At 46.8% G+C, this 22,903-nt stretch overlaps 2 protein-coding genes across 2 annotated transcripts; both read right to left on the bottom strand.

The window, feature by feature from the left end:
- Window positions 1-10,708: 10,708 nt before the first annotated feature.
- Window positions 10,709-14,915, bottom strand: LOC114504229 (C-C motif chemokine 3-like). The gene is made up of 3 exons (XM_028521964.2): window positions 14,744-14,915; window positions 11,474-11,591; window positions 10,709-11,111 (listed from the first exon to the last, which is right to left on the bottom strand). The coding sequence occupies exons 1-3, from the start codon at window positions 14,811-14,813 to the stop codon at window positions 11,024-11,026; spliced, it is 276 nt and encodes a 91-aa protein (XP_028377765.1). The 5' UTR covers window positions 14,814-14,915; the 3' UTR covers window positions 10,709-11,023.
- A 4,418-nt stretch (window positions 14,916-19,333) lies between these two features.
- Window positions 19,334-21,312, bottom strand: LOC114503225 (tyrosine-protein kinase Lck-like). Its single transcript, XM_036033648.1, is given in 2 exon segments — window positions 19,334-20,715; window positions 20,717-21,312. Coding segments are annotated over 2 exon segments (1,542 nt in total). The 5' UTR covers window positions 21,311-21,312; the 3' UTR covers window positions 19,334-19,767.
- Between the last annotated feature and the right edge of the window lie 1,591 nt (window positions 21,313-22,903).

Genomic DNA, 22,903 nt, shown 5'->3' with positions numbered 1-22,903 from the left:
TGTGACACCATTGGCAAACTTAGCACAGGTCTGTGCCAAGCATAGGATGAAGCATTTTCCATACGTTGTCTGATTCAATCCCCACTATCGACGATATCACCACCCTCTTCCACAGATGGAGACGATCAACTGAAGACCCCAGTGGTTTGGCCTGACTGCAAGGCCTGCGCTTCTTACTCCACTGTTCTGTCTCCTTAAAGGCAAAAACACTGAGGAATATTTGAAACACTGAAATTCAATTAAAGCCACTGAAAGCATTAAGATATTTAATGTCAAAAGAGTTCCATAAATCAACAGGAAGAAAACAAACAATCAAGGGGAGAAGAGGGCAAGGGCTGTGAGGAGCAGGATGCATGTCAGTCTGTCACCATGTCTGCTGTCGTCTCATGGCTGATGGGGTGTAGGTGTTGTTAGCAAAGCCCTTCTTACCGCACGACAGGAAAATAGTTTCTGATGTTTTCTTGTAGTCTTTTTTTTAATAATATTTCTTGTTATTTATATATATTTTTAAAAATCTGTCTAGTATTGGTTTTATTTGTTTTTAGTGTGGTTGTCTGTTTTTCCCTTACATGAAAATTCAATTGTTTTAAATTTTTTATTGAATGGCTTATTCTTTCTGTACTGATCTAAAGTATTATCTTTGGACTCTAGTCTGTTTATCCAGTTATCTTTTTTTTGTACCAGTAACAGTATCACTATGTAATTCCAATTTCTTTAGAATATATTTTGATATCAGGTAGGGTAAGCTCCTGCTTTTTTATCTTCTTTTTCATACATTTTATAGCCATTCCTGCGCATTTTCTCTACCAAATGTCAGCTGGCCAGTTTTTGTTTAAAAACTCTTAGAATTTGAATAGGATTGCCTTACATTTGTAGGTTTGTTTGCAGAGAATTGACATCTTTACAACATTCTAGGAACATGATATCTTCATGTTGTGCATTCTTCCTAACATCCTTCAGAAGAGTTTTAATGTTTTGATCATAGGACTTATGCATTTTTTGTTAAGCTTACTTTTAGGTACTTTATGCATTTGATTGATATTGTAAGTGGGACCTTTCCTTGATTTTTAATTAGTCTTTTGTGGTACATAGAAAAGCTCTTGAGGTTTGCATGTGGATCTTTTGATTTCTGGATTTAGCCATCTTACTGAATTATCATATTACTGGACAATAAAATTTTAGTTGATGCTCTTAGACTTCTTGGGTTTTGCATCATTTCATATACTAACATGTTTTGTGTCTTTCTAATACTTCATCTTTTTTTTTGTTAAATTGATTAGGACCTCCTCAATAATGATGAATAGTAACAGTAATAACAGGCATCCTACTCTTGTTCTTGACCTTGAAACAAAGCTGCTGTTAAGTTTCTGGTAGATACTTTTATTTTCTTTTTCTACTTCTAAGAGTTTTTATTAGGAATTATCTGCTGAATATTATCTAAAAAAGCCAGTGAAATACATTGCCAGCTCCATGCAAGATCCTAAGTTAGGGATTATGGAGGAAGAGTCAAAGGAAAATTCCTATCCTCAAAAAAATTATCATCTTACTTAAAAGGGAGCAAATATAGATTTAGAGATAGTGGTCATTGTGATAAGTAATTATTATGTTTTTGTCTCCCAAAATAGATTTGTGGTAGAGTAGCACCCAAGGAAGACAAAGAAGGAAAGCCAAGGTAAATATTAGTCTGAGTTTTTGGAGTAGAATTTTAGAGCTAAAAGAGCATCCTCTTCCTATAAGAGGCCTAACGTGGCCTCTGAAAATGGTTTGCTACTCACTTGACCCAGAAAACCCCACAACATCATGCAAATCAAGAGCTTTAAATCTTCATGGTCACTTTAAGAACACTCGTGAAACCGCCAGGCCACCAAGGGTGTGCATATCCAAAAAACCACCAAGTATCTGAAGGACATTACTCTACAGAAGCAATGTGGGCCATTCTGTCCTTACAATGGCGGAGTTGGTAGGTGTGCGCAGGCCAAAGAGTGGGGCTGGAGGCAGGGTTGGTGCCCCAAAAAGAGCACTGAATTTTTGCCACACATGCTTAAAAATGCAGAGAGTAGTGTTGAACTTGAGGGTTTAGATGCAGACTCCCTGGTGGTTGAGCCCACCCCGGTGAACACAGCTCCCAAGATACAGTACAGAGGTTACGGAGCTCCTGGGTGGATGGACCCATGCACGAGCTCTCAGACCTGCCACACTGAGGTGACCCCACTGAGGAAGAGCAGACTGTTCCTACACCAGAGAGGAGGTTGCACAGAAAACATGATATCTGAGAAGAAACTAAAGAAACAAAAACTTGGGAGTAAGTTTATTATAAAATAAATGCTAGGGAAATGAAAAACAAAAATAAAAAGAACTAGAGGAGAACTTAGAACTTATCTATTTCAATCTCCTCATTTTACAAAGAGGAAACCACTACACTTGGAAAGAATACTTATTTATGCTGATGCTTTGCCTAGATTTTGCAAGATTAGCTCTCTAGCCAAAGCTGACATAGAATAGGACTGGCCCAGATGTGTCTGCTGTCTCTGGTCCTTTAAGAAAACAGGTGCAGAGGGAGAGGACCTGGTTGTACCTGTTCCTATTGGTGGTGGAGTCTCTGGGGAAGTGTAGGGAAGGCCGAGTGGTCTTCGGGAAGGACGCTGGTCTCCTTCAAGGCCAATGAAAAGTGACCTGTATGAGTCCTTCCTGTAAAGTACCAGGGAAAACTTCCCTTCTCATCCTCCTGGTTCTCAGGCCCCTTCTGTCTCTACTTCCTTTATTGAAACCTCCTAGAATTTTAACTGGGAGAGACCTTAGACAGTAGTTTGTCTTTTCCCTTAATAATAAGGATACGGAGAAGAGGAAAGGGAAAACACCTTGCCCCATAGTCACACTGCTATGTCCGAAAGAAGATGGTGCTTTTCCAGCTGGGGACTTCTCCACTGGTCATACTGTGCCTGGGCCATGAGCTGTGTTTTGTGTCACAGCTCAGTACACACACACCATATAGACATAAGTCATTTTAAAACAAAATCGTTATGCACTCTGATTTTTTTCTATTCCATCTTTATTTAAAAAGAATATTTTGTATTTCAGCACTGGTTGTGACTTTTAAACTGATTTCACAACTCAGTCAGCAGTGACAGCCTGCAGTATGGAAGGCAACAAGCTAGCTAACTTTGCTATTTGGACTCGGGCATTTACTTGGTGTGATTTAAGTTAGAGGATAAGTCAGCTAGAAATATAAAAGCTCCTTCTTTCCCTGGCCCCAGGAAATGATGCATGTGAGACTAAGTCTGGAGGGGGCCGATGTAAAATGCTTCTGGAGAGAGTAAACTGCTTCTGCCCAGTGTGGTTGTGCAATTTCCCCCCACTGCCCTTCAGGCACTTGGCCAAGGGCCAAGAAGGGGAGTGGGGCTGAAAATCCCACCTGTACTCTGTGCTGAGCCACATACAGAGGGCTCCCCAGAGACGTGGCACGCTATTTTAAACAGACACAGAGAGTCTCTGGAAGCCCAGCATGCAAAGAATCATTTTCAAGGTCCCAGGTCTGTAGTGATTTTGTTTATGAGTATGAACCCAGGTACCCATTTAGTCCTAATGAGGCCAGAGCTATACATTGTGAGAGACATGGAAAAATGCATGAATCACTAATTGTCGCTATGTGTTTTCCTCCAAGGGGCTTTATCTCAAGTGTCCTGAGTAAGAGTTCACAGGACAGCAAGATGAAGGTAAATTTGAGGAGGGAAAGTGCTGGGGCGGGACAAAGCAGGGCACAGGCAGAATTCACGGCTCCCCGTCTGTTTTCCAGGCGGGCGGTTTCTGGAGCAGGTTGAAGAACATATTTGGGGTTTCCAAAGCCGTGCCTCAGATAAGTGAGAAACACGTGCTGCGCGAGAATGACTCCTCTGACGAGAACGAGCCTTTGGACCAAATGTAAATGCTTGGGAATAATTTAGAATTCCCACCTAAGAGGAGGAAACAGTGACTTGTTTAATTGTTCCTTTCAAAAGTAAAAGCTCTGCCCTTCTGCTTCTTCCCTCAGGGAGAAGGGAGAAGGCTCCATCTCCACAGGCAGGACCACTTCGTTGGTGGACACCACCGAGTGAGCGAGCCCCGTTACCAATAAATGTTTTTCCTCTGTTAAAATATGTTCATTCATAACTGCCTCTGGCCACAAGGTAAGGAATTAAAATGTAAATAGTATATATATACTACACACACACACACACATATAGTATACACTATATATATTGTATTATATATATATACTATATATATATATAAACAAAGGCCATAGACAAGAAAAGCAAGGCTGAAGCAGAATTCCCTGGAGCAACCAGCAGCAAGCACTTCCTCCAGCAGCAGTGTGGTCAAACGAGGCTGAAGAGGTGTTTCTCTCCCTCATTGCCCTCCATCCAGTCAGTCCCCGAGACCTGGAAAACACATCATCCTCCAGGGATGTAGGTTACTAAGTCCAGTGACAATTTATCCTGGTGCTCTGTCCCCTGGGTCACCAAGTGCCAGTTATGCACAGCATACTTGACTTTTGTCTGTAGGGGGTCATCCCGTTCTGGCCCCCCATCAGGTCTTTGGGGTTGTCAATATTAAGATCCCTGAGCCGACCTTCACGGTGGAGCCTCTTTCCCCCAGGCTCGCAAACTCATGCACAAATGTGTGCCCTGTCTTGGTGTAGTATGTTCTCCACGCTTATAAACTAGTAGAAACTTCACATTAGGTTTTTGGGTTTTCTTTTTTTAATTAAAAAACTCCCCACTGTTGGAGAGCCAGCAAGGAGATGCAGGAGAGATAGGATAAAGAAGAATGTGTGAGAGTGGCAATCTCTTCAAGATCCTTGTACCCTTGCATTGTTAAGGTATATGAATGTGCTTATTAGGAAAGAAAACATTAAAAATCCAAAACAAAATACGAATCAATAGGTATGAAAGTTGTATTAATTTCCTCCCACACCCTCTTTGGAAGCCCCAAGTCAGCCCTTGGAAGAAGGTTTGGGGAGAACAACAAGGGGGCATAACCCCCTCTTCCCGGGCAACCACCACCACCACACTCAAGCAGGACAACAGCCAGCCACGGGGGACCTGCAGCGAGCGCCCAGTGCAGCCCTGCTGCCGCCCACCCCTTGCCAGACTGTAGGCCTGGTAACATTCCTGCAAACTGCCTGTCACACAGCTGGTGACAAGGCCCAGGCAGCCCAGGAACACACAGCCTCCCTCATCCTGGGTCTCCCAAAGCTGCTGGTTTTACTATTTGGAAATTCCTTTGCCACCTCTGTTCCAACCAACCTTGGCTCCTCCCTGGTCCCCAGAGTACAGGGGAAGGAGGGCAGGGAAGCCTCGGGACAAGCAACTTCTCAGAGTGTGCAGGGACCTGTAGGCCTTAGAGAGAGTGGTTTCCACTCTCTTGTCCCCAATTTCAGAATTCTCAAATGCCTGAAAACTAAATGTACAGGACGGCAAAACCTGACCTTTATTTACCCCAGTGAGGGTGCACCTCGTAGGTGTTGCTGCAGAATGTGCATGCCTGGTTTCAGAAGGCTGCTCCAGGCCCCCTGGAGGTGCCATTACCACATCCAATTCATACACTGAGTTTTCATTCTAAAATCAGAAAAATTCTGAATTCCAAAACCCAGTTGGCCCCCAGAGTTTTGGAGAAGCGACTGTGGATCTGTGTTAGGCCCTTTTTACTGAGCACAGTCAGGGCTCAGAGAGGTCGGTCACAGCTGGGAATGGGCTTACAGGTCTACTAAGCAAGGTGGCATCTCCCTAACATGCCTCCTAAAGAATCCTCCACCCTCTCTGTCCCCTTCTCTCTTGTGACCCTCCTCTGGGGAGCTTTCCTGGTCCACCCAGCCAAAACGATTGCCCTTCTTGGTAATGACCTTTCCCTGTTGAGTCCAAGAGCCCAGCTCAGTGTCCACCACTCATGGGCACTTTGTTGGGAGGCGAGAGTACAGCAACTGAAGGCTGATCCACCGGTGCCTCCAGCTACTCAGGACCCAGCCTTGGTTTGGCCATTTTTCAGCTGTGGGACAGCAGGTGGTTTACTATCAGCTGGTCACGTCAGGGGAGGTGAGTGTCTGCTACTGCTACATGCAAAACGTTTTGCTAAAAAATGCAGAGGATATAAGATTGACATAAGGATATAGAACCCTTCATTTCCTATAAAGGTAGGACAAGTATACACAAGGCAGACTGAATGTCATTAAGAAAAATAAAATCTCATGTAAGCCATAAGTATACATTTGTTTTTTAAAGGAAGCCCAACCACAAACTGTAATTTAACTCAGCATATACACAGCCATCAGTCCCAGATATTATTTGCTAGGCCTTCAAAGGGAAATGAATGTTCGCTTCACCCTCACAATCTTATCCAACCCTAATTGCTTGCCAAAAGAAATAAGAGTATTGCATTGGGTGGTCGGGCTTCAACGTATGAATTTGGGGGAGGAGAACACACACACTGGACCACAACATTTCCATTTTGGACTTTTCCACACCAAAAGTGTGAGGGAATAAGTTTCTGTTGTTGAAGCCAAGTCTGTGGTACTTGGATACAGCAGTCCTAGGAAACTAATACGGACTCCAACTACCCCTCAGGAACGGTTTTGAACTTCAGTGATTGGTGGGAATGAGACATCTTCTCAGGTCTCTTGATTAATAAAAACTTAACTCTAAATGGCATATATATGTAACTTTTCTTAATCTTTATCGAATGAAAGAATTACTTAATACCTTTACAAAGGAAAATTTCTCAGCCAGGCGCCACAATTAACTCACAGTTTGGGGCTGGCAGGATAGAATCTGCATATTTTCAACCACTCCAGGGAGCTGTGCTATTGGTAGGTGACCCCCAGATCACCAGAGAGAAAGAACTCTTGAAGATCCCCAGGCCAGATCAGTTCATTTAAAAATATAAATAAAATGTATTGCCCAGTCCACAAATGCAAACATGATGCAATTAATCACATAAATTATTTTCTAGGAATCTGTCCACAAGGAAAAAATTGATGAAAGAAAAAAATCAGAAACTCACACTCAAACTCCAGATAACTGAATATTCCTAATCCTTTTTTTGTTGGCTGGGCAAGTCCAAGTCACAGCGTCAGGGCTGGTATTCTGACTGATTGCTGCTCTCTGTCAGCGGGGATGCTTGCCAGCCGTAAAACGGCAGGCGGGAACACACCCCCTGCCCCACTGGAGAAAAAAAAATTATTTAAGGGACTTAAAATTATTTAATGCAGAGACTTAGAAACGATCATCTGGCAACGGTGAACAAATTCAAAGATCAAGGGGCTTGTTTTTCTGGAAAACCAATCAATAAAAAACATAATTTTTGTTATTTGTTTGCTCTTGTACTATTTATTAAAGAACCAACTTACTGCCACAAATGTCATTGAAAACAAACTCTTTAAATTTTCTTTATTTCCAGTCCGTCCAAAGACAGCATGATTCTCTGCCACCTTATTTTATTTTTGGAAAAAGTCTTATTCTGTTTTCCAGTTGAGTTCTAGTAAGCCAGCCAACATCTCACTGATATCTCATGTATTTTTGAAATTTAAAATCTGGGGTTAAGGGAAGAAAGTAATTTCAGATTAAGAATTACGTAAGTAGTTACATAAGTAAATAATTACTTAAGTAGATATAAATTTACCCATGGTAATAAACAGTACAATGGAAAGAAATATATCAGGAGCTCAGAAAATGCCTTTCTGAGAGGAGAACAACTAAGCTAACCATAAAATGATCAATGTAAGGTTGAAAAGGAAAAGAGAAGTACAGGTGAGGGAAATAGCTCAAAGGCCCTGAGGCAGAAAGTCCTGGCACATGTCGGGCACTGAGTGTGGCTGGAATCCTGAGAGCAGGGCAAGGGAGTACTGATAGGGCTTGGAGGCACATGGGTCAGATCGCACAGGGCACACACAGGCCATGTTGTGGACATAGGTTATTCCAAGGACAACGGGAAGTCTTTGATGTGTTTTAAGCAGGGAAAGCAGCTTCTACATTTTGGTAAGTGCACTCTGAGTAGTGTGTAAAGAATGGATTCAGGAGGCCTAGGGTGGAGAAAACTGTTGAGAGGCTGGCTGCAGTCCTCCAGGTGGAAATGACCAGGGCTGGACACAGCTGTAGCCATGGGAATGAAAAGGAGATGCTCTCTTAATGATGGGAGTGGCTGGCTGGGACTCTTGCTCATTGGCAAAGTGGGTCAAGTAGGGGCTGGGAACTGCATGCTGCTGACTGCCCTGAGGAACCCTGGAGGAGCAGTTCCACATCCCCAGGTAGACGAGATTCATGTCTCAGTTCCCCCGGAGCTGATCACTCTGATACCGAATGGCAACAGCCATCCCCAGCTGTGGTCTTCTGCTAACTGGGCAAGCCTGTCCTCTTAGAGTATGGCTAATAAAACACATGACTTCGGAGTCCTAGCCTCACTGAGCCTGCATGTCTTCATTCACAGATGGGAACTCGGGCCCCAGGGCTGTGGTGGGATCAAATGAGATGTTGTCTGTGGAGCGCTCACGCAATACCTGGCATGGAGTGAGAGCTCCACAAACCTAAGCGTCTTTTCTTCCTCCTGTGACCCAGGTACCTCGCCTCCCTGGTGGGCCAGCTGACAATGCGCTGTCTGTAGGATTACAGGTGGGGAAGGAGGATGAAGCATGTGGGGGAAGGGAGGGGCTATGTGATACAGGATGTTCAAAGAAGGCCTTCCTGATGAGGTGGCATTCCAGCAGAGCCCCGAAGGGAGCTGACCCGTGTGGGAGAGGAGTATTCTGGCAGAGAGAATAGACACAAACCCCAGGGGCCTGGCCCTGCCTGCTGTGTCTGGGGATCAGCCAGCAAGACATTGAACTGGAATGGAGGAAGTGAGGGAGGAGGTAGACGAGGTCAGACGGCACGGCGGCTGGTGGGCAGAACCTTGTGGGCATTGCAAGGACTTCCACTGACTCTGAGATAGGAAGCCATTGAGGGGTTTTGAGCAGGTGAGTGATGTGATCTGACTTATGTTTGAAAAAGATCATTGGCTCTCCTGTTGAGATTATACACATGGAGACCCTTAGGAGGCTACTTGAGTTGTCTTGAGAGAAAATGGGTGCTGGGGTGGCAGCCGAGATGGCAGTGAGCGCCCAGATTTTGGATGCAATGAAGCAGAAGATATGTGCGGTGGGAAAGAAAGCGCAGGATCACGGATGACTACAGGCTGTTGTGCCAATCAGCTGGAGGGGTGCAGCTGCCATTTGTGGAGATGAGGAAAGCAAAGGAGGTGCAGATCTGGGAGCTTTCAGGAGTTCACTTTGGGACCAGATAATTTTGAGAAACTATTAGACACCTTAGTGGAGATGTTTGGGCTGAGGAGGAGTAATTTCGGAAGTTTCAGCTTCTAGGGGAGTAAGGAGCCTGGTGGAGATCACCCAGGGAGGGGGCCCGACAGAGACATGTCGGGGGGACGGCGCCCCGTATGGACTTTATGGTAAAACAGGAGAAATGAGCTCTATACCACAGCGACGTGGGACGATGGAATGACACTGTGTATCATGTAGCGCACTTCACACAATGTGTGTCACAGAGTAGGAGGTGCTTTAAGCTCCTTTCTTCATCCTGCAGGTAGACAGGTTCGCCTTGCTGTTGTAGGTGGCTGTGGGTTACCTGTATGGCATTGGGTCTCATGTCTTTGTGTTCCTGCTGCTCAATCTGTCTGCAGCCATGTTGACCAGCTTGGTCCTCTAGCTTCAGAGAATCTTCTGTGCCCAACAGCTCACTGCCCCTTCACCCCTGTGCTCCCTTCCCAGGGGCCCAAGGTCTTTCCCAACCCCTCACTGATTCTTGTCCCCTCGGCTTTGGGATCTGAGAGTCCCCTGAAGCTTCAGTCCTATTTTGGAGTGAATGTGAAGAGTTGCAGAGAACCGGTTTTCAGTTCTCTGGGATTTGAGTGAGAGTGTGAGCCCAAGTGCATTAGGGCTCTAAGGATGAGAGTTTGGAGAAACAAGCCTCTCCCACAAGAGTTTAGGATTGAGGCAGAAAGTCATGGTGAACCTTCCCCAGGGGCTGAGTTGGAGGGCAGGACCACACCAGCGGCCCCGAGCCCCTCCCCTGGTCTCTATCCAGTGAAGCGAGGTCGCATCCAAGACCAGAGTGCAGCACTGCCTGCCTCCCCGTTCCTCACGCTCCACTGAGCCCTGCCTTCGGCCCGGCTCTGTCTTTAGTTGGGGTGGAGGTGGGCGTTGGTCAAGTTTCCAAAGTCACCGTCACACCAGGCAGCAGACTCTGAAGAGACCACAGCACTTCAGTGGTTGGTGCAAGAGGCTTTGGGCAAGGAGGACGAGGGGGTGCCATTTACACTAGGTCCTGAAGGGTGGACGAGAAGTGAATGTTTTAAACGGCTGAGGTGAGGGGAAGAGCTTTCAAAGAAGGGTGAGTTGCAGCCCCCTCGTGGACAAAAGGAATGAGGAGGTGTGTTAGGTGTGCACCTCAGCTGCCCACTTCACGTGCAAATAAACATTTCACATGGTTGTCAGTGTTCTCACACTGCTCCCTTGATGTAAGGCCCTGCATAAGGGGCTACATGTTTTCCCTGCTTCCAGACTGAGCTCTGCCCCGTCGCTCCACTGTTCAGGTCAGTTGATAGTAAAGTGGTTAGAGTGGCACCTGACACACAGTGAATACCACAGAGTTGTCTGTACAGTAAAAGAAATACCGGGCTGTCTTGGGAGAGAACACATTTAAACCACCCAGTTCCCTTTCTATAGCATGACTTTATTTCAGCTGGGTGCTCACTAGGGGAAGGCAGGTGCTGTCTGGGAGCCAAGCGCCCTCAGGCCCCTGAGGCGGGGTGTCATGGCAGAGCTCCAGCAGAATTCACCAGAGCACAGGGGCCGAGAAGAGCAAGAATGGGCTTCCGTTCAGGCCAGGACAACGCCCGGGGGCCACTGGGCTCTGAGAGGGTTGCTTGGGGAGGGGAGGTGGTCTGCAGTCTCTTCTCATGGTCCCCGAGCTGTGGTGGCCCCGGTTCCCACAGATCACATCTACTGGAGTTCCAGCTGTTCTATGTACTTCTGTACCCAGGCATCACTGGGGTTAGCACAAATTTGTCTCCCACGTTTGGTGAGGAAGCTGTGGAGCAAGAAGAAAGAGGAAGAACTGAGAGTTTACAGCCAGGAGAGGAGCCCATCCCACCCCCCATTCTATTTCAAGTATGAAACTCCCCATCCCTCTCTTGCAGAGAGACCCCCACCCACATTTCCCACCCCACCCCACTCTCCTGGTAGAACTGCCTGGTGGCATCTCCATCTTTCCCAAACCTTCTCTATCCACAGGTACCAGCTCCAACCACCTCCCTGAAGGCCTAGCTCAGGCCTAGAAGTCCTCCCCTCAGCAGTCTCCTCTTAGCGTCCCAAACCCCTGCATCCCTCTCCCCGGCCCTACTGGTTTTCTTCATTTGCATCCCCTTCCATCATCAGCCAGGCTGTACTTACACAACCCCTGGGACGGAGCACTGGCTTGTAGTCAAGTAATAATGTTTCACAAAACGGAGTGGGATTCTCCGAGAGATGAAGGAGAAACAGCAGCGAATAACCTGGTCCTGAGTTGGTCCTGCAAGGCAGAAATAGACTGTATGATGCTGAAACTCTCTACAGGGAAGCTTAGACCTGTATCTCTATTCCGAAGAGAGAGCATCAGGGAGAGGTGTGGGGGGTGGGGGAAGAGACAAGACAGGAGCCCCTGGGAGGGAGTGTGGCCTGGCCTCTCTGGCCCCTCTTTCTTTCCCTCCATCTCTTCAATCAACCTCCTCTAAGTCCTCTCCTCCCTCTCTGCTGCCAGCCCCTCCTGACCTCTCCTTTTGCAGACCCTTCCCGGGGCTGGGAAGTGACTTGGTGATCACGGTGTTTCAAATTTCTGACAGGATTTGGGAATAAGAAATCAGAATTCCTGGGAACTCTCAAAATCATAAATTATTCTGTATTTGTCATAACACCTTATTTTCATGTTTTTAAATAATAATGAATGACGATGTAGTAAACAATGAATCACTTTTCCATGATAGGGCTGCACGAAAAGTTTCAGAGGTTTTCTATGAAAGATATAATAAATGCAAGGTTTACTATTATGGTGTGTTGTGACAAAATTATATATTCAATAGCATGTTGAAGGTTCTCAGGTAGATACAGACAGAAATAGAAAACAAGACAAGAAGAAAACATTAACACAAAATAAAAACAATTTAAAAATTGAAAAAATACAACTATTTAATGGTCAGAATATTTAAAAGTTGTTATTCAAAAATGAACATTTAAAAGAATGGCAGCAGTGATTGATCTATTTGTATATAATCTTTATCTCTGGCAACAAATATTCTGGACATAGAACATTTTTTCCACTCTGTGTAGGTGCTGGCTGAATTGTTGTCAGTATGTCCAAAAGCATCTCCATGTTCTGTGTCAGAGAGCCTAATGCTTCATGTAAGGTCATTTCCTTTTTTAATGATGGACATGTATTGTCTGCTTGTCCTAACTTTGGTTTTTCCATTCAGATTAATATTGCCTTTGCTAATTTAGATTTTATATACAAATTATCAAACACTTCTGCTTTTATCTCCCAGCATTCCATGACATTTACATATTTGTTCTTAGTATTTCATCTGTTAAATCATTTATAAAGAGCTATGGCTTATAGCAATTACTCAAATCCTGGACAATGTCATTGAATATTATTATTCAAATAACATCATATTCATACCTGCTAGCAAGAATCACAGTTGAAATTGACAATTTAAGGAGTTACTTCGCTTCTAAAACTTATTTCTTGAAACACCACTAACATGAAGCTCACTAACATTTACTTAGCAGCAGACAGGGCCATGAACTTACACTTGAAACATGGCAAGGGGTTCAGGCTAATGGACTGTGACCACTTCTCTCCTGCATGTTCCTGTCCTGATTCCCCAAAATGCTGATCTTGACTTTGAACTCCATGTGTCAAAAGTTGCCCGCTCTTGCTCTTGATGTCAATGCATTACTTTAAGTCAGTGACATCTCCAGACTGATTGTTAAACTTTAATTCTTCCAGAAGAATTATAATACTGTTTCTCGACTGCATTTTCTTGAGACTTAGGTTTTGGAAAAACACAGAATTTGCTAAGAAGTGCTAGGACGGAATTCCCATGTGGAAATGCGAGTGGGTGCCCAGGGTGAGCACTGGTGCCCGGTATATGACAGGGTCCTCCCTCCCAGGTCTCAGGGGGAGGTTGGTACAGGGGGTCCCTGTGCCCAGAGGAGTGGAGCCTTGCCTATAAAATGAAAACGCTGAACTTGTCTTGTTTCTACTCCTGAAGCTGCGTGACTCTGGACAGGACACTCAGCCTTTCTGAACTTGTTTGTATCCTTAAAATGGCAAATCATATGGATGGGGCAAGTACCGCGCACATTGATGTATATGCCCATGATTGTTCTGTGCAGCAAAGGCCCCGCTTCCCCCACGGAACAGACGAAGAGGCCGAGGCTCAGGAAGCCTGCGTGAGGCACAGCAGGCCGCAGCTGGCCCATGCGGAGCCTCCAGGCAGCAGAAGCGTCTGTTTCTGCCCACCCCTGGATTCCAGCACATTCACTGAATGGGTGGCACAGAACAGGCTTTTAATATCTATTTGCTGAGTGAATTCAATTAGAATCTATGTCTGTCTGACTATAAGGCCAATTATTTCTCCATTTTGTTTTGCTGTTGTCTGGAGGGGAAAAAAAAGATTTCATTTATTGTCTCTGCTATGGGCCCAGTACATGGCTTCCTCCCTGTCTTATCTCTATTCCTCACAGCAGCCCTCTGGGAGAGCATCCCTCACCCTATCTGCAGAAGAGAAGTTATGCAATGATAACTGGAATTATAGGAAAACATTAAGGAGTTCTATAGCTAGTTGCAGTCAAAATTCCTGGAAAATAGGTCTCTTTCCCTGGACCAGTAGGGATGTCCAATGAGAAGCTCAGGACCCACCCAGCACTTTCCCATCTCTGGCTTTGGTGGGAATTCAACTCGGAAGAGGAGTTCCCTGGGAAATCTCCCAGAGCCCCTGCTGTGCCTCTTTCTCCCCTGGCTTCAGGCCCCTGCCAAGAGGCAACCTTGCCCGCTTAGGGCAGAATGGGCAGTGAGCCGGGAGACTGGGACATCTGGTGCCAACCTCGGCCTCTTTCAGAGTCACTTGCTGCTTTGTCTTCTTGTGTCCCACAGATATTCACTGAGACTTACTACCACCAGGAGGGGGTCTGTGCCAGACTCACAGCTGGACAGACCTTACAGGGAAAGGAGAGAGGCTGGCACCGGCTCGGATCTGCTTGGTCTTCCATATTTGCAAGAGGAATAGGCAACACAGATTTTTAAAATGTTTCCCATTTTTAAAGGTTGGCAACCGATCCCAAGGTTGTAAAACCCTGTCCCAGCAATGAAGACAGCTTGTTGTGGCTCCTGTGTCTCCCCAGGAGGTGGCTAAGCAGATAGCCTGGAAGGCTCTGGACCAGCTTCTCTCTGCTGGGACCCCGAGGGCCAGGGAGGCTCTCTGCAGAGGCGGGTTTTCCTCTCCCTGGAGGAGGGAGAAGGGAGCCCTGCCCAGGGGTGGGGCGAGGCCCCTGGTAAAGGTACCACCTGTTTTCCAGGGACCCCCAGGCAACCTTTTCTGGACCACCCACACCTCCTCTCTGCAGCTCTCAGCCTCTTGCCACCGTGTTCCCTTTGTTCAGAGGAATGAAAGTCATGGCTCTCACCTTCATTGGCCTCAGAGTGGAGAGCAGCAACGGCGAGCAGGAAGGTTAGGAGGGCCAGGCTGGCCTTCATCCTTCTGGCTGGTGACCAGCTGCAGGAACAGCGCTGGGTTGAAGACTCCTGGGTTCTCTGACTCCTCAAAGTCTGGGCTCTGAGCCTCCTTTATACTATAAGAGGTTGCTGGTCAGGAAATCACAAGATAGAAAAATCTAAGATGGCATGAGTGCTCTGTTCCTGGAATTTTAACTGCTGACACATCTAAAAGTGTAAGACATGAGTCAATTTATTTTTTTAAAAAGTAGACAGCAGAAGATGACCCCAGGTTTCACATTTGGCTTGCGTGCATCCTGAGGGTGGAAGTCGGGGAGCCCAGGGACCAAGGGCTTTGTGGCAGAAACTGCCCTCCACTCCTGCCGTTCCCCAGAGAAGCTGGTTAAGCCTTGTTGGTGAGCCCATCCTCAGGGTTCAGAGGCCAAGGGTTCAGAGGCCATGGGTTCAGAAGCCTCGGCCACTGTCTCAGCAGGCCCAACAGGACAGGGATGTGGACTCAGGCCTGATGGGGGCTGGGAGTAAGGAGAAGGCTCTGGAGGGGCTCCTGGGGTAGATGGGCCTCACCGGCCAGGATTGGACTGGAACCCCTCACCTAAGCTGAGTGGAAGGCCCCTGCCCCCTGCCCAGCACAGGGAGCTTGGTCAGATCCTTAGCAACCAGGGAAGGTGCACAGGGCTCGCTGCTCCGTCAGGACTGCTTTGGGGCCTGGGGCTGAGGGACGAGTTCCTTCCGGGTCAAGCCGGGGAGGGGGGCAGGGCAGTGAGGCTGTGTCGTATCGTTTGGGCCAGGACAGGGTGCAGGTGCCTTCATCCCCTCCTGTCCCTGGAAGGGACTCAGGGGCAGTACCCACTGGCACAGCTCCTGAGGGCATAATTCACTATGTGGTGATCGGATCTGTCACCCCCTGACCCCCAAACTGAACACAATTCTGTAAAATACCATTGTATCTTGTCACCTTTAAGTTTGGGCTGCAGGGTCCCTGCACAGCGACACGTGGTTGAGAGACTAGGAGGTAGTGTGACCAGCCACCCTGCTTTGCCAGGGATGAAGGGGGCTCCTGGAATGTGGGGCTTTCAGAGCCCACATGGAGAGGAGCCGGTCGTCCTGCTGGGAGGCTGGGCAGATGGGTCTCTCTGCCACTTCCACTCCCACCAAATGCAGACTAAGCAATTGTGGGCTTTTTTTTTTTTTCACTATTTTTTATGCTGGTGAAACACAAATAATATAAAATTTGCCATTGTCACTATTTTTAAGTGGTATTAAGTGGTCAGTGGTATTGGGCACATTCATACGTTGTGCAATCATCATCACCAGTCCATCTGCAGAACTTCTTTCGTTTTGCAAACTGAAGCTCTACATTCATTAAACCTAACTCCCCATTTCCCACTTCTCCCAGCCCTTGGAAATCACCGTTCTACTTTCTGTCTCCGAGAAACTGACTGTTCGAGGAAGCTCATATTTATAACTGGAATCACACAGCATTTGTCTTTTGGTGACTGGCTTATTGCACTTAGCGGAGTGTCCTCAAGTTTCATCCACTCTGTAGCACATCATAATTTCTTTACTTTTTAACACTGAATAATATTCCCTTGTATGTGCATACCTATCTTGCTTACCCATCCATCTGCTGATGGACACTTGGGTTGTGTTTCCACACTTAGCTATCACAAATAACGCTGTTGTGAAGACAGGTGTACAAATGTTGTTTTGAGACCCTCTTCCCATGAGTGCTTTGGGATGTATACGCAGAAGTGGGATGGCTAAACCACATGGTAAATCTTTTTTGTTTTAAGGAACTGCCCGGCTGTTTTCCCCAGCAGCCGCACTGTTTTTGCATTCCTAATAACAATGCACAAGGGTTCTAATTTCTCCAACTCCTGGCCAACACCTCTTTTCTGTTTTTGTTTTTTTGGTAGTAGCTATACTAATGAGAGTGAGGTGGTATCTCGTGGTGGTTTGGGTTCTGTGTTTTTGATCAGTTTTATATAATGCACTTCCAGGTAAGCATGTTAGCAAAAAAATGTTCTTCTACTAAAAAGAAAAATTTGAACTCCAAAGAGCAGGACCTTTGAGCTAGTCCAAGGTATTGATTTTAGTCCTGAAACCACCACTTACGAGCTAGGGGACCATTTGAGTGATATAATTAAGCATTGAAAGTGACACACGGTCACTGAAAGGAATGTGTAACATAAACGATGTGAGTGAGTGAAATCTTCCTCCTGTGTCCACACTGAGACCTTCCTCAGGGCTGATGTTCGTTCACTCGGTGGATGTTTATTGACCTTTTACTATACGCCAGGCACTTTCTAGGCCCTGGGGACCCAGAGACGGACAAGAAAGCAAGATCCCTACTCTCTGGGTGCTCAAGTTCTAGTGGAGGAGACAGACAAACAAGGTAGTAGAAGATGGAGTTAAAACCTAGGAAGAAACAAAGCTAGGAAGAGACTGTTGAGTCTGCACCCCATTTCACCGCCATCCCTTTCATGCGGGCGCTGCAGAGAGCAGCAAAGCAAGCCGCTGTGGCTCATATTCTAGTGGGGCCCTGGGTAGCTGTGTCCTGAGAGTAGGTGCATGGATTTAACACAAACACTTGTTAGCTGCTTTAAGGAAAAACAATGAAGAGAAGGTCATGGATTCCTTTCCTCTTAGACTTCACTCTCTCTCTCCTACATGGATGGAGGGGGATGAGCTGCCTGCTTTCTCCCATCAAATTAAGGACATAAGAAGGGAGATAGATTGACCCCTAGATGGATGCCTCTGGTGGTTGTCTTTCTCCTCCCTGCAGACTGTGGGCTACTGTGGGTATACAGGAGGGGGAGGGTGGCAGACAGTGGCCTTTGTCCCCTTGGCTATCCTGGCAGAACATTGGATGTGGGAGATACGGGAAACCACATGGGCAGGAGGGTGGGAGAAGCTGACTTGCATAATTGCTTGGGTCTCTCTGGGTCCCTGAGTCCAAGTTGCTGATGACACTGAGTCATCTGACTTCCAAGCTTTGGTAGACAACAGGCACCCTCCTGCTGGAGCTTCAGTCTTGCTTGACTGACTCTACTTCCCTGACTCTACTTCCCTGGTTCAAAGGAGAAGAGCTGGAGTGAGGGAGGGGGATTTGGGGAAGATTAAGCCTCAAAGTTTGTTTTAGGTTTTGCACACTGGCACATACAACCATGGTGCCCATTCACGATAGAGTATACATCAGCTTCCTGAATTTTACTCTTCCTGTCTGATCCCAGGGTGCTTTTGTTGAATGCTGGAGATCAGATCGTTTGACTATAGCTCTTTCCAGTCCAGCCTTCCTCAGATGTTTGTGCTGCCAGAGAGGGAAGTGGGTCCATCTATACTGACATGCCCTAGCTGTACCCACCCATGCTGACTTGCAGTGAACACTTCCTTTTTTCAGTGCCAGTAAGGGTTTCTTACCAAGAATTGTGTAGGTAGAGAATCTTGCCCAGAACAGAGGTAGCTGACCATTCTTAAGTTTATGGAATCCATCTTCTTACTCCCTTCTTTTTTGGAAAGCTGGTTGCTGTATGCTTGTTGTCTTCAACATTTGACAACCTTTCTGCCTCCCAAGAATCCAGGACTATCACACTCTAACTGTACATCGTCTCAGCTGCTAGAAAGGACTTCATCCAAGCAAGGAGTAAAATGCCATACAATCTACCTTCTCATGGTGGTCTTCATTTTCTTCCTAATTATGAAAGTGATGCCCTTTCCAGACTGTAATGGACAGAGAAGGGACAACCACAAATGGGAGACCAGCTGTCCTTCTACCTGTTCAGTCAACACTCTGTTCATAACTCACTCATTCATTTGTTCTATAAATAATTACTGAATGCATACTATGAACTGAAGACTGTCTAGGTACCAGAGATTCAGCCATAAACAAGATGGATTGGTGATGTGGATCCTGGCTGGCAGGATCCATGAGTCGTGGCCACAATGAACAAATTCACACAGACTACAGAAGTCCTGTGGAGAAAAAGGGACAGCATGGCCACTCTCTAAGTGAGAGAGAGGGCCTGATCTCTGCCTGGACAGGCTTTTATTGCTTTTCTGGGTACATTACATGGAGGATGGTCCTCATTTACCATGCACAAGTTCACTGTAGGCGATTACCTTTTACAGATAACAAAGGAAAGAATGTTGGTAATTACTTCAGAGAGAAAGATGTTACAGATCAAGGGGAGAAGTGGTTGAACTGGTTACACTCCATACTTGGGAGGTTTAGCACAGATTTTAGGAAGTTACTTTAGAGATATTCAGTAAACATTTTGCTGCCTCGATTCAGGGTGAGGGAGTTTTAGCAGAAGCAAGTCTCATAGCAGCCTAGGTACAATGCAGGCCTGATTCCCCACGGGAGAACCTATCCATGGGCGTGGCTCCTATGTGTGGGACCTCACTTCCCACTGGCTTTTCCAAGTGGGGGTTGGCCTACATTCCCACGCCACGCGGAATGGTTTCCTAGAGATTGGGTCTTCTACGAATTTAAGCAAGTGTTGGGTCTTTTGGCAGTTCCTTCTTCTTCTTTTTTTTTTCAACAAATAAACATTTATTGAGCTCCTGATGTGTGCCAGGCGCCAAAGAGGAGCATAAAGAGGTATTAGATAAAGTTGCACCCTCAAGGAGCTTCTTGATGACCAGGGGGAAGGAAAAGTGGGTGGGCAGAGCTAGTGTCAATCACAGACCTCTCTCCTTTCTTAGATAGTCTCAAAAGTGGGAGGGCCCAGAAAGGGACAGCTTGGACAGGTGTCCAAGACATATGCACAGGCTGTACATGTACAAGACACATGTGTAGAGCCCACACAAATGAAGAACTGGTGTATAAGACATGAGAAGTGTATGTGTCACATGTGGGCAGGATTCACACACAGACTCCCTGTGTGCATAGGCCACATAAGTATGGCACAAGAACCGTTTCTCCCCAGCCAGGTTGGCTAGATGAGGGCAGGACTCCAGGCCCCCGCTAGGACTCTCAGGGCTGGGGCTGGTACTGGCCCTCCGTGGCCGTGAAGAAGTCCTCCAGCACGCTGTGCAGGTGCTCAAAGGTAGGCCAGTTCTCAGGGTGCTCCTTCCAGCACTGTATCGTGATCTGGTACAGCTCCTCTGGACAGTTGTCAGGTCACACCATGCGGTAGCCTCACTTCAGGTTCTGAATCACCTCAGGATTGGTCATCCCTGGGTAAGGGATGCAGCCATGGGTGACAATCTCCGTCAGCAGGATCCCGAAAGACCACACATCCAACTTGATGGTGAAGGTCCTGTAGTTAATGGCTTCTGGTACTGTCCACTTAATTGGAAACTTGGCCCCCTCCCTGGCTGTGTATTCGTTGTCCTCGATGAGGCATGCTGGGCCAAAATCTTCGATCTTGCAGCTCAGGGTGTCAGACACCAGGATGTTGGCGGCCCTCAGGTCACGGTGGATATAATTGCGCACTTCAATGAATGCCATGTCCTCTGCAATTTGGGCTGCCATATCCAAGAGCTTGTTGATGGTCAGCTTGATGCCTGCAGGGGTCTTCAGAAAATCCACCAGGCTCCCATTCTCCATATATTCCGTGATGATGTAGATGGGCTCCTGCGTGACCACAGTGTAGAGCCGGACCAGCCGCTGGTGTTGCAACTGCTCAATAAGGTTGGCCTCAGCCAGGAAGGCGTCGGGGGACATGCTGCCCTGCTTCAGGCTCTTCACTGCCACCTTTGTGTGGCCGTTGTAGTACCCCATCCACACCTCCCCAAACTGGCCAGCCCCCAGCCTCTCCACCGGCTTCAGCGTCTCCCTGGGAATCTCCCACTCGTCCTCCCACCACGGCTTCTGAGGCTTCTGGGTCTGGCAGGGGCGGCTCAACCGCGTGAACAGCCCATCAGAATTTTTGGTGTAATGGTCAACCAGCTCATGCAGGCCGGGGAAGTGATGCGGGGGCGGGGGCGGAGGGGGGGATGTAGAAGCCTCCTTTGTCCAAGTTACGGATCTTGTAATATTTCACCACCTCTCCCTGGTTCTGTTCGAAGTCCCGGACAGACAGGGAAAACGATCCCGCGGTGCTCTCGCTCTCCCGTATCTGGAAGGAGCCGTACGTGTTCCCGGGAGCCGGGAGCTGCCGTTCCGCATCCTTACGGCTCAGGTTCTTGAAGAACCAGGGTTCTGGCTCCAGGCTGTTCGCTTTGGCCACGAAGTTGAAGGGGATGAAACCTTCCTGGCCGGTGGTCAGGGACTGTGCCTTCCAGCACTCGCCATTCTGTTCCAGGATACGGAGCTGTTCACCCTTCTCGAAGTCCAGGTCTCCATCGTGAGAGGGCTCATGGCTGTGCAAGGCGATAACCAGGTTATCTTGCAGTGGAGACGCTGGTGGGTTGGAGCCCATGTCGGCGACCGGTGGGTCCTGCACCCCAGAGCCATTCCGCATGGGCAGCGTGGCCTTGCCATCCAGTGGGACTATGGGGTAATGGCAGTTGTCACATACACTGATGTTTTCCATCCAGTCATCTTCAGGGTTTGAGCTGCAGCTACAGCCCATGATCCCTGGGGGAGTGCAGAGGGGATTTAAGGGGCTCCCCCAAGATCTACTTGCCCACCATCAGCAATGGGAAGTTCTGGAGGTTCTCAGACATTCCCTAGGCCTGGGAACTTCCAGAAGCACCTGAGACTGCCAGCCCTCCTCCCCAGAACCCCATTCACCAGCCGTAGAAAAGCTGGAATGGGGCCGAAGCTGCCTACTGACGCTCCCTCTAAGGCCCCATGCCACAAGCCAAGCGGCAGTTCCTTCTTAAAACGAAACAAGACGAAACAGAAGCTTTCCTCAGCATTCATTATTTAAAAAGCAACAGTGTGGAGAAATTTAGAAATACTTAAGCAAAAGAAGCAAGCAGAAATCCCCTGTGGCCCCACAGTAACATTTTTGGACCTATTGTTGTCTTTTTTCTCCCCAGATGAGGTCATACCAACACCCCGTCCAAATTTTTAAAAAGCCAACAATTTAATAGCCTGTGCTTTGACATATTACAAACAATTTTATTTTGTTATAAATTTGTATATGTAATTTAAACTATTTTTAAACAAAATGGTGCATGCTTTTTCTAGAATTTGGAAGAAAATCAAAGAAGAGGGAAAAGCGCACTGTTTACCACTATCACTATTTCAGCATGTAGCTGTCTGGGCATTGTTCTCTGTGTAATCGTTATAGGCATTATACGCATATACACTTAAACGAAAATGGGGTCATGCTAATGTCCTTTTCTACAATCTGATTTCTACAGTTTGATAATTATCTTTATTTAACATTGGGGAGACATAAAACGTAGATTTAGAATAAAGAGTCTCAACACGACAGACATCCCCGCACCCTCCGCCCCGTGGGCCCCTCTCCAGTTCTGTCCCCTTTCCCTCCTTCCCCTGAGTGACCTCTAGCCCAAATATTGTTTACACTCTTGCTTGTCTTCTAGTTTCCCCACATATATTTGACTCTTTTTTTTTTTTCAGGGAATTGTGTATTTTTATTTTTTTGTGTTTTTTTGTTTTTTAATATATTTTATTGATTATGCTATTACAGTTGTCCCATTTCCCCCCTTCTCTCCCCTCCACCCTGTACCCCCCTCCCACCCACATTCCCCCCTTTAGTTCATGTCCATGTGTCATACTTATGAGTTCTTTAGTTTCTACATTTCCCATACTATTCTTGCCCTCCCCCTATCTATTTTCAACTTACATTCTATGCTACTTATTCTCTATACCTTTTCCCCCTCTCTCCTCCTCCCACCCCCCTGCTGCTAACCCTCCATGTGCCCTCCATTTCTGTGGTTCTGTTCCTGTTCTAATTGTTTACTTAGTTTCTTTTGGTTTTGCTTTAGGTGTGGTTGTTAATATTTGTGAGTTTGCTGTCCTTTTACTATACATGTCTTTTCTTTATCTTCTTTTCTTAGATAAGTCCCTTTAGCATTTCATAAAATAAGGGCTTGGTGATGATGAACTCCTTTAACTTGACCTTATCTGAGAAGCACTTTATCTGCCCTTCCATTCTAAATGAAAGCTTTGCTGGATAGAGCAATCTGGGTTGTAGGTCCTTGTCTTTCATGACTTGGAATATTTCTTTCCAGCCCCTTCTTGCCTGTAA

Source organism: Phyllostomus discolor, chromosome 8, assembly GCF_004126475.2.
Source record: "Phyllostomus discolor isolate MPI-MPIP mPhyDis1 chromosome 8, mPhyDis1.pri.v3, whole genome shotgun sequence".
Classification (NCBI taxonomy): domain Eukaryota; kingdom Metazoa; phylum Chordata; class Mammalia; order Chiroptera; family Phyllostomidae; genus Phyllostomus; species Phyllostomus discolor.
Note: the sequence above shows the minus strand (reverse complement) of the source record. Positions and strands in the feature narration are given on the sequence as shown.

What these genes read in the sequence shown, in the direction of transcription:
- LOC114504229 (XM_028521964.2), bottom strand. Translation starts at nt 14,813, where the DNA reads ATGAAGGCCAGCCTGGCCCTCCTAACCTTCCTGCTCGCCGTTGCTGCT. An exon ending in CCACTCTGAGGCCAATGAAG is followed by an intron (nt 11,592 to 14,743) that starts GTGAGAGCCATG and finishes TCTGCCTTGCAG; the next exon opens with GACCAACTCAGGACCAGGTT. An exon ending in TGCTCCGTCCCAGGGGTTGT is followed by an intron (nt 11,112 to 11,473) that starts GTAAGTACAGCC and finishes CTTGCTCCACAG; the next exon opens with CTTCCTCACCAAACGTGGGA.